This window comes from Lynx rufus, unplaced genomic scaffold (assembly GCF_022079265.1).
Source record: "Lynx rufus isolate CCGP_SWC_20201006 ecotype Redwood Valley unplaced genomic scaffold, mLynRuf1.p SCAF_17, whole genome shotgun sequence".
In the NCBI taxonomy this organism is placed as follows: domain Eukaryota; kingdom Metazoa; phylum Chordata; class Mammalia; order Carnivora; family Felidae; genus Lynx; species Lynx rufus.
This window is the reverse complement of record NW_025814831.1, coordinates 2,038,654-2,048,585: the sequence shown is the minus strand read 5'-3', so window position 1 is coordinate 2,048,585 and position 9,932 is coordinate 2,038,654. Positions and strand designations below refer to the sequence as shown.

At 71.6% G+C, this 9,932-nt stretch overlaps 1 protein-coding gene across 2 annotated transcripts; it reads left to right on the top strand.

Moving 5' to 3' along the window:
• The first annotated feature begins 586 nt into the window (after positions 1-586).
• On the top strand, positions 587-8,261 carry PLD4 (phospholipase D family member 4). 2 transcript variants are annotated; one of them, XM_047079970.1, is made up of 10 exons: positions 587-723; positions 2,436-2,629; positions 3,017-3,200; positions 3,347-3,467; positions 3,828-3,955; positions 4,525-4,725; positions 5,284-5,423; positions 5,565-5,730; positions 5,820-5,916; positions 6,424-8,261. In XM_047079970.1, exons 1-10 carry the CDS (start codon positions 697-699, stop codon positions 6,624-6,626), a joined length of 1,461 nt encoding a protein of 486 aa, XP_046935926.1. In that variant the 5' UTR covers positions 587-696; the 3' UTR covers positions 6,627-8,261. The 2 variants fall into 2 exon arrangements, with proteins under 2 accessions (XP_046935926.1, XP_046935925.1); XM_047079969.1 differs by having other exon boundaries at positions 5,284-5,730.
• Positions 8,262-9,932: the final 1,671 nt, after the last annotated feature.

Genomic DNA, 9,932 nt, shown 5'->3' with positions numbered 1-9,932 from the left:
GTCGTGTTACGGCCGCCTGAACAGACTAAGAGAAACCAGAACTATGACCCGTTAACATCAAGGAGTCTCTGCTCTTGTGAGGGGCGGCACTCGTGTGGCGATCCTGTGGGGAATCTATTCGTTTCAGTCTTGATACATAAGTGGAAGTGCCCTGTGGGACTTCTGGGATGTCCCTCATGCCCCTAGGACGCGGAGGTGATGGCTGAACTCCAGCAGCCTTTGTGGAGCCACGAGGCTGTGGTCACCGCTAGGGAGTGGGAGCCGAGAGCTAGAGGGACCTGGCTCCCAGTGGCCGTGGAGCCCACCCCGTCTCCCCGCCACCAGCCCCTAAACCTGGTTAGTGGGAGAGAGAAGGGGACAATCGGGCCTCCTCGGGTCTCTGTGGCCGGCAGCAAGCCTGACCGATACCCAAGCCTGTGACTAGAGAGTGCCTCCCCTGGGAGGGGCAGATTTTCTCTGAAGGTGAAAGTTTGCAGGCCCTCACCCCACCCCACCCCCGACCCCCGGCTGGCTCACCCAGCTCCAGATGTCTGCGGGGGGGGGGGGGGGTGCAGAGGGAGGTACTCAGGACAAAGAGGAAGTGGCCAGAAGGGGAAGCAGCAGCTACAGAGAGGAGGCAGGTGGGCCGGGGTGGAGGCCGCCGGAACCCGCCCGCCCTCACAGAGCTGGGGGCCCGCAGTCTGCCGCTGGAGCAGGATGAACGCCAAGGCAGGAGCCCCAGGGGTAAGTGCCAGCCGCGCCACGGCCGGGCGGGAGAGCCGGCTGCCGGCAGCCCTGGGCCCGGGGGTCTCCAGGCCCCCCCCTTCCCCCTCCGGCCTGTGCAGCCGGGAGAAGCAGGGCCTCGGGGCGTCCCAGCCAGCGGGCGGCAGGCCCTCTCCCCTGCCTGGGCCAGGCAGCCTCGTCCCACGCTCTGCGCCCTGCAGGGCAGGAAGTCCACGCCTCCAGCCATGACCTCTGACACCTGCAGGGTCCCAGGGCTGCCTGCCGCGGGGCCGGGGGTGCTTGGAGCTGCCCCGCAGGGTCTCCCCGCCCACTGTGCTAGCGGGTCACCCTCTGCCCAGCCCTGGACGTGAGGTCGCCAGCGCTGCAGTGGCCCAGGGCCGCCCTGCGTGGCCGGCCTCCCAGTGTTGTTCCCAGTGGCCGAGAGGAGATGATGTGCTCTGGGCATCAGTGGCCGGGGCGGGGGGTGGGGCGGTGCCTGCGACAGCTCCAAGTCCCGGATGGGGGCCCTAGGGCTCTGTGCTGCCCTCTGCCTGGGACACCTGGGGGACAGGCCCTCTTCCGTGTGGCGCATCCGGGGAGGGTGTGCCCCGTCCCCAGCCCGGACTTCACGCCGACTGCCTCTCCTGAGAGTGAAGGCCTGGTGGCGGACCCAGATCCCCCAGGTTTGGGGGGGGGCGGCAGGGGCAGCCCCTGAGCTCAGCTCGGCCAGGAGGAGGGGGCACCTCGATGCCCCGAGCTCCCCTCCGGGGGACTCTGGCAGGCCGTGGTGTCGGACCTCCGTGGCTCTGCCTGAGGCCCTGTTCTGGCTTCTGGGGGTCCCCGCCGCCCCCTCACGTTCCGGCTCAGGGCAGACACGCCTCGTGCGGCCGACCGCTCCCCACACTGAGGCAGGCCAGGGTACCCCGTGGGGGGCGGCCTTAGAGCGAACCCCAGGCTCGGAGGCCGAGCCAGGTTCCTCTGGCCCCACCCACAGAGCCCGTGCGGCCACTTAAAGGTCTGTAAGGGGGGCCCGGCTGAAAGCAGAAGTGACTCCGGGACTCGGCACACACGTGGCCGAAAGAAGGAACCGAGATTCAGACACCGACACCCCCTGAGAGGGAAACTGAGAGGGGAAAACAGCCCGAGGGCCGGGTCCCAGGCGCAGACGGACACACGCACGCACACGCACACACACACACGCACACGCACACGCACACGCACACGCGCCTGCTCTTCAGCCTCCGCACAGAGACCACCACCCGAAGGCCAGGCCGCCCAGGGGGAGGGCAGCGGGGCGCCGCCTTGGGCAGGAGGGGGGAGGCCTCTGTGGGGGCCCCAGCTGCCCGGGCACCGCGGGGCCATTCCAGGCGGGGCTGGAGCTCCCGGTGACGCCACAGCCCACGGGACGGAGGCCGGTGCGGTGGAACTGGGGGCCCAGGGGAGGGGGCCCTGAAGCCCGGCCGAGCCCCGGGCCAGACCAGCAGGGGGCTCTGCACCTGCGCGCCTCCCTGTCTCCGGGCGGCCTGGGGGACAGCATGGGGTCACAGAGCGCGCCCCAGGCCCCCCCGACCCCCGGCACGGTGGGCTCGGGCCCTGCTCAGTGCCATCCTCGCCAACCCCTTGCCTGTTGGGCCCCACCCCGCCGCAGGCCTGGTCCTCTCGGGGGGCCCCGGAGGGGCCACGTCAGCCCAGGCCATCTGGGGACCCCACAGTGACGCCCTTCTCCCCTTCAGGTTGCGGGAGCGCTGGCTGTGTTGTGGCTCGGTGCCATGACCCTGGTCTACCTCCTGTGGCAAGGGCACCTGTCCCCCACCTGGGGCCAGCTGCACCCCGAGGAAGGGCCCACCAGGCCCCGGGGCCACGGCTCCAGCCCGGCCCAGGAGCCCCTGCCAGGGGGGGCCCGGCAGCAGCAGCAGGACTCCTGCCGGTGAGTGGGTTTCTTGGCTCCCCACCCCGCCCCCCCCGCCCCCGCCCCCGCCCCCTGCCCCGGGGTGGCGCCCCTGCCCCCACCTGCCCGCGCTTCCTGCGCAGCCCAGCCCGCACGCTCACCACCTCCGGTCCAGCCCTTCCCCAGGGCCATCCTGGGCCACCTCCAAGGGCCTCCGCACCGGTACGCGGCCCAGACCCAGAGCCCTGCTCAGGCCCACAGCCCTCCGGCGGCTCAGGCATGCCCCGCCCAGTCTGGTGGCACCCCCCCTGCTTGCACCCTCGGCCTGGGAGGGGCCCCGCGTTGGCAGCGGCCCCTCCGGCGCGGCCGGCCGGCGGGGGACGGAGGTAGACGGAGGGGACGCCGGCCCCTGTGCCCCTCCTGCAGGCTTGTCCTTGTGGAAAGCATCCCGCAGGACCTGCCCTCCGCGGCCGGCAGCCCGTCTGCCCAGCCCCTCGCCCAGGCCTGGTCGCAGCTGCTGGACGCCGCCCGGGAGAGCATCCACGTGGCCTCCTTCTACTGGTCCCTCACGGGGCCTGACATCGGGGTCAACGACTCGTCTTCCCGGCCGGTACGACCGGGGCCCGGCCCGCCCCGCCCCCTCCGGGCACGTGTCTCTGGCCCTGAGCCGTGGGAGTGCAGGGCGGGCTCCCGGGGAAAGGTCTGGGTCCCTCCGGCTCGGCGGGGGTCACCCTCACGGCCGGCCTGGCCCCGCAGGGAGAGGCCCTTCTGAGCAAGCTGCAGCAGCGGCTGGCCAGGAACGTCTCCCTGGCCGTGGCCACCAGCAGCCCGTCGCTGGCCAGGAAGTCCACCGACCTGCGGGTGCTGGCAGCCCAAGGTAGGCGGCCGCCCGGCCTGGGCCTCTGCGCCCCGGGACAAGGGGAGAGGCCGGGAAAGGCCGCCCCTGCTCCCCTCGGTCGCCAGGAGGGCGGGCGGCCAGGGCCGGGGGGTCATTTTCCACGGGGCGGAGCGCGGGGTGGGGGTGGGGCTCGGGCGGGCAGCTCCGCCAGGGAGCAAGCGGCCGTGGGCGCAATCCGTGCAAACCTGGGCTCCGGACTTGGGCTGCCCGGGGGGATCCCGGGCCGGTCGACGCCTCCACCTCCCCACCTGTAAAGTGGGGGCGCTGATGGCATCGGCTGAGGACCGACGTGCAGGGCTGAGAGCCAGCCTCGCCACAGCACCCCGAACTCTCGGCCAGGTGCCCAGGTGCGGTACGTGCCCCTGCGGAAGCTCACCGGCGGCGTCTTGCATTCCAAGTTCTGGGTCGTGGACGCACGGCACGTCTACTTGGGCAGTGCCAACATGGACTGGCGCTCCCTGACACAGGTGGGTCCGGAGCCCAGCGCGGGGAGACCACCCGGAGCTCGTCCGCCGCCCACACTCCCGGGGGCTCGGCCTGACGTCCCCTGCAGCTCGTTATCAAGCGGGGCCCCGCGGGGAGTCGCCAGAGCCGGGTCAGTAAGGCAGGGGCCTCGCGGCCGCTGACTCACACTGGGCGACACCACGGCGCCCCGGGGAAGGCCGTGCCAGTCACTTACACGGACACCTGCGGACCACGTCGAAACCCAGTGCAAGGACGGGGGCGGCGAGGACAGCTGCGTCTGTGGCCGGACCGTGACACGAAGAACGATTTTACGCATTTCCCGGTTTTTTTTGCGAGACGCGTGTGTCGCTCTGATTACTAGAACCCAGCGCGCGAGAAGAGGCGGGAGCCCTGGGCACCCCCACCTCCTCGCCTCCCCCGAGCACGCTGTCCGTCGTGGCTCCTGCGGGTGACGCTGCCTGGACCCGCTGCCAGTGGGGGGGTGGCTGCGCTCTGCCTGGGGGGGGGGGCCACACGCGCGCACACGCGCACCCCGGGGCCGCCTCCCGCAGCCGCTGCCCTGTCCCTGCAGGTGAAGGAGCTCGGCGTCATCATCTACAACTGCAGCCGCCTGGCCAGGGACCTGGAGAAGACCTTCCAGACCTACTGGGTGCTGGGGGCGCCGAAGGCCGTCCTCCCCAGAGCCTGGCCTCGGAACCTCTCGTCCCACATCAACCGCTTCCAGCCCCTCCGGGACCGCTTTGAGGGGGTGCCCACCACTGCCTACTTCTCGGTGAGAGGGGCTGAGGAGCCGGCCAGACCCCCAGGGAGGTCTGGGGCAGGTCCTCGGGGCACCCGTCTGGGGGGCCGGGGAGGGGAGGGACCCAGCTGCAGGGGAGGATGCCAGTCATCACCGTCCATGGGAGACAGGCAGCCTGGGAAGTGGCAGGGCGCCCTGGGGTCCTGGGGGGGGGGCTCCAAGCACACTCCTGGGTGGGCTCGAGGGGCCTCGGCTTGGGACCGGGGAGGGTGGGGGAGGAGGAGACCCAGCATGGGGCCCCGAAGGCCTGCACGGGTGGGGGGGCGGGGCCCTGTTCCAGGAAGTCGGGCGACCTGGCCCCAGGTGGGCGGGGGTGGGGGGGGGGGAGGCCTGCCGGCTTCCAGGCTCTCCCGCCAAGACTGGGGGCCGCCCCGAGTCTCCCCCCCTCTCCAGGCAGCACCTCTCGGTTTCCTCCAGGTTCCCAAACGCTGGGGCGGGGCGGGGGGTGGGGCGCACGCTAGGGTCACGGGTCCAGAAAGCGCGCGGCTCGGCCCCGCCGGCCGTGCCCTCAGGGACCCCTTCCCCGAACAGGCATCGCCTCCTCCGCTCTGCCCGCACGGCCGCACCGGGGACCTGGAGGCGCTGCTGGCGGTGATGGGGGGCGCCCAGGAGTTCATCTACGCCTCGGTGATGGAGTACTTCCCCACCACGCGCTTCAGCCGCCCCGCCAGGTGGGTCCGGGTGGGAGCCCGCGGCCCTGCAGGGTGGAGGCCCCTCCGCTGCCGTTCCCCGTCCCGCGGGGGCCCCTGCCCGCCCGCGGCTGGCAGGCAGGGGCCCCGCCGGCCCGAGACCCCGACCCTGCCTCCCCCCAGGTACTGGCCGGTGCTGGACACCGCACTGCGGACAGCGGCCTTCAACAGGGGCGTGCGCGTGCGTCTGCTGGTCAGCTGCTGGCTGCACACAGACCCCAGGATGTTCCCCGGCCTGCGGTCCCTGCAGGCTCTCAGTGACCCCGAGGCCGGCGTCTCCGTGGACGTGGTGGGCACCCACTCCCTGCGCCGGGACGGGACGCGGGGGGCGGGGCGGCCCCGCCCCTTCCTGACCCGCCCCCTCTCCGTTCCCCAAAGAAAGTCTTCATCGTGCCTGTGAGGAACCACTCCAACATCCCGTTCAGCAGGGTGAACCACAGCAAGTTCATGGTCACAGAGAAGGCGGCCTACATAGGTGAGCAGCGAGGGCGGTGGGCGGTGGGCCCGGGCCCGGGCGTCCCCGGGCCCTCGAGCCTTTCCGGGTGCCAACTGTACGGGACGCGGGGGCCACATAAACCCACAGAAGGGGGCCGTGGCCCTCGAGCGTGGCCGGGCCGGGGTGCCGAAGGCGACACCGCCCTTCTGTCCAGCGGGGGCCCCTCAGGGCCGAGGGCTAGGGTGCCCGGCGGGGCTCCGAGGACCGGGCGGCCAGCCCCGCTGCGACCCGGCCCCACGGGCAGGTGGTGAGTCCTGAGTACGGGGTTGTCAGAGCCCTGAGTCCGAGCCGCCCCAGGAGGCTGTGGGTGGAGCCTCACACACGAGGGGCCCTTGCCCCGCCCCCAGCCGCACCTGAGGGGACGCCAGCGGCCGGGCACCCCTGTCCCCGAAGCTGTGGCTGAGCCACACGCCTGGGCCAGGCGGCAGAGTCCCTGTGCGAGCCAGCCCGGTCGTCAGGGACGCTTCCCCACCCCACCCCCCGCAGGCACCTCCAACTGGTCGGAAGATTACTTCAGCAGCACCTCAGGGGCGGGCCTGGTGGTCAGCCAGAGGGCCTCCCGCGCTCGGCCGGGGGTGCCCACCGTGCAGGAGCAGTTACGGCACCTGTTCGAACGGGACTGGGATTCCCCCTACGCCGTGGGCCTGGACGGACAAGCCCAGGGTCAGGACTGCGCTTGGCAGGGTTGAGGGCCAGCCATACCTGACTCCCCGGCCCCATGGCTCCCGGTGGCCTGTCCCCACCCTCACAAGCCCCGCTCAGGGCCAGGACTTCCCAACTCCTGGCAGGTGCAAACTGTTCGCCAGCCCTCAGCTCTCTGAACCATCCCCTCTTAACCCTCACCTCCTGCAGGGGGCCCTCCGGGATGCTCCCGCCTGATCTGAGAGCCACAGTCCCCACCCACAAGGGGGGGTTGCTTCAGAGGCCCCCTGCACCTCCCTGCCTCTCTGTGTGAGTCCCACATGGGCTGCGCCCCCTCCCACTGGCCCCAGGCCGGAGTTCAGCACCCCCGACCCTGTGAGGGTCCACACGGCCGCCGGGTGAAGCTGCTGTCTGCCCGTGTGCCATGAGAGCCGCTGACTCTCGCTGCTGTCCGGTCCCTGCCCACAGGAACCAGGGGACGGGGCAGAGGCAGGTGCCGGGACTGCGAGGGCGGGTCTCGGAGAGGCGAGGTGGGCGCCTGGGCCCGTGGGGTGGTCCTGGTGCGTAGGGGGTCCAGGACTCCGGGCAGCGTCCAGAGAACCTGGTTTTGAGCAGGCGGCGGGGGCAGGGTGGGGACCTGGATACACGCGGGCTGGAGCCCCCTGTCCCGGGAGCTGCCCTGCAGAGGTGGAGGCCGACACTGCAGAGGCAGGGTCTGAATCCCGTCGGACACCTCCCTCGGCTCCCAGCCTCCTGCCGGGCCAGAGGCCTGTCTCCGGGCACCCTGGCCTCCGTCACCTCCTGGCTCCTGGCCAAGGCTTTGGAGCCCACCCGGCCCGTGGAGACCCTGTGGCTGCCCTAGGCTGGCGCTTGGGGCTGGCTCAGTGGTCCAAGGGCCACTGGACGCCGAGGGACCTAAGGGAGTGCATAGCAGATCCTCCTCTCCCCACATCTTGGGGCTCCTCCTCCCTGCCTCGCCCGGTCCCCTCTGCCCCGGAGAGAGCCAGACGGGCTGGGGTGGGGCACCTTACGCATCCGCGTCCTCGTCGGTGAAGAGGGTCCCCCAACGCAGCCCGCCTCCCCGCCCAGCCCTGCACGGGTCCGGAGGGGGTGCCTGGGGGCCACGTGGCCCTGCAAGGCGTCCAGGGCCTCTGCGAGCTGGTCTGCGTGTGGGCCGCACTTGACCCAGCCAAGCCCCAGCGGCTGCCCAGCCTCCCACCCCGGGCTCACGTGCCGCACGGCAGCTCCCCTCGGGAGCAGACACCATCCGAGACCCGCTCTGCTCTCCACGGCTGCCGGTGTGGGTTTGCCCTCTGCTTCCTGTGTGTCTCAGAGCGCGTGGCCTGTCCCCAGGCTCTGTGCCCCAGGCCACGCTGGGATGACGGGTCCAGTGGCCCGGTGGCCATCAGCCAGTGGAAGTGGTGGCCACACCTCGGTGGCAGGCTTGAAGGCCTGCTCCAAAGCAGACCCCACGGGAGACCCAGCTTGACGAGCCTCAAGAGACGCCCCGGGGGGCCTTGACGCGGCTGCTTCTGGGGGGGGGGTGGACACACTCTAAAATGGCCCCCATGCCCCCACCTCCTGGAACCCACACACCCGTGTGATCCCCTCCGCTTGGGGGTGCGGAACCCCTGCCTTCGCCTGTAGCCAATAGAATGTGCGGCGGTGACCGTGTGAAGCAAGCTTGTGCCGGCGTCTTGCTGGGAGTCTGTTCCTTGCGGGCGTGAAGAAGCAAACCGCGAGGCCGGGGCGGCAGGGCGCTGACGGTGCCCCGGGCACACGGAGCTGCCCCACTGAACGGTGCCAGCCACGAGAGCCCAGCCCCGGCTCGCAGCCTGCGGGGCCCTGAGCAGAGGACCCAGCTGGGCTGTGCTCGGACCCCCGACCCACAGGGAGGGACCGGGAGGTCTTAAATGCACATTGTCTTCGGCGGCCGGTCTGTGGGAGCACGGCGACGCGGCCCGCCCGGGTGGGTCCACGCAGCATCGAGGCCCCGTCGGGAGACTCTGGGGCCCCTCCCGCCTCCGGCGCCTGGGCCCCGGGGCCTCGGGTCTCGACCCCAGCTGCAGGGGAGGCGAGAACCCCGTGGAGTCAGGCAGACCCCCACGGCGGGGTCCCCGGGAGGGCCGCACTCACCGTGTCTGCAGGACGGATGGGAGAGGGAGGCTGCCGGCGCCTGGACGGTGGGATGGCCTCACTGGACTTTTGGGACAAAGACCCCACCCACCTCCTTCTCCGTCCTCATTCATGAACTGCCCAGAGGCCTCGTGCCCACCTGCCATAATTTCACGTCCCCTGACTTGGGTGGCTCGCCCAGCCCGCCACGGGGAAAGGCCCGTGTGCGCAGGGGCGAGGGGCAGCGCTCCAGCCCCGCTCCTCCCTTCCAGGGCAGCACCGCGTGGGGGGCTCCCAGCCCAGCTCTTCGCTGCTGCGCCCTCCCCTCAGCCCGACAGCAGCCCTTCCCCTCAGGGGGCGAGGTGGCGGGTCTCCGGGAGCCAGCAGGGGCAAGGAGGGAGGGGAGAGCGGGCGGGTGCCCTGGGCCCAGGACGAGCGCCGCGGGCAGCGGAGGGGGGTGGAGAGCTGACACGGGGGTGGGGGACCCTGGAGCCTCACTCTGCTGCCCCCCCCCCCGTGTTCCCCGTGGCTGCTGGGAAGGAGGTGAAGGAAGGCCTCCCAGACGGCCTGTCACAGCCAACCGCCCTGCTCTGTCCCTGTCCTTCCCGCCGAGCAGTGGCAGCGTGGCCACGCTGAGCTCCCGGCCTGCGCCTCCTTCCTTTCGGTCTCTCACAGCCGCTGACTCGAGAAGGATCTGACGGACACGCGGGTAAGCGAAGGTCTGCTCTAAGATCCCCCCGAACTCTCTCCCACGGCAACTCGGCCCAGACTGGTTCTGGGCGTGCGCGGGGAGCGCGAGCGGAACACAAGACCTCGCAGCCAGTGCTGTGGGTGCATCCTGTCCTTTATTGCCCATCTGGGGACAGCCAGGGAGCTTCCGCGGGAGGCCTGGTGGCGGCGTGTGCGCGAAGGGGCTCGGGGACCGCGCGGGGCCGCGCAGGCACGGACGGGTGCCCCCTCGGCTGGCTCACCTGCCCGCAGCCACCTCCCTCTGCCCCGCGTGCGTGTGTCGCGTGTCGGCCCCAAGCTCGCCTGGGTGAGGCCGGGAGTGAGCTCGTGACAGGCAAGCAGGCGGGGTGGGGGGGGGGCTTCCTGGAAGGCGCCAGACTCCACCTGAGACGGGGCGGGACCAGACAGGGGCCACAGGACAGCGAAACTACTTCTACACCCTCCGCGGCCCCGCTACCCCGGGGGTCCCCACAGGGCTCCCGCCCCGGAGGGCCACGTCCGTCCGGGCA

What these genes read in the sequence shown, in the direction of transcription:
- PLD4 (XM_047079969.1), top strand. Translation starts at nt 697, where the DNA reads ATGAACGCCAAGGCAGGAGCCCCAGGG. An exon ending in ACGACTCGTCTTCCCGGCCG is followed by an intron (nt 3,201 to 3,346) that starts GTACGACCGGGG and finishes CTGGCCCCGCAG; the next exon opens with GGAGAGGCCCTTCTGAGCAA. An exon ending in AGAGAAGGCGGCCTACATAG is followed by an intron (nt 5,917 to 6,423) that starts GTGAGCAGCGAG and finishes CACCCCCCGCAG; the next exon opens with GCACCTCCAACTGGTCGGAA.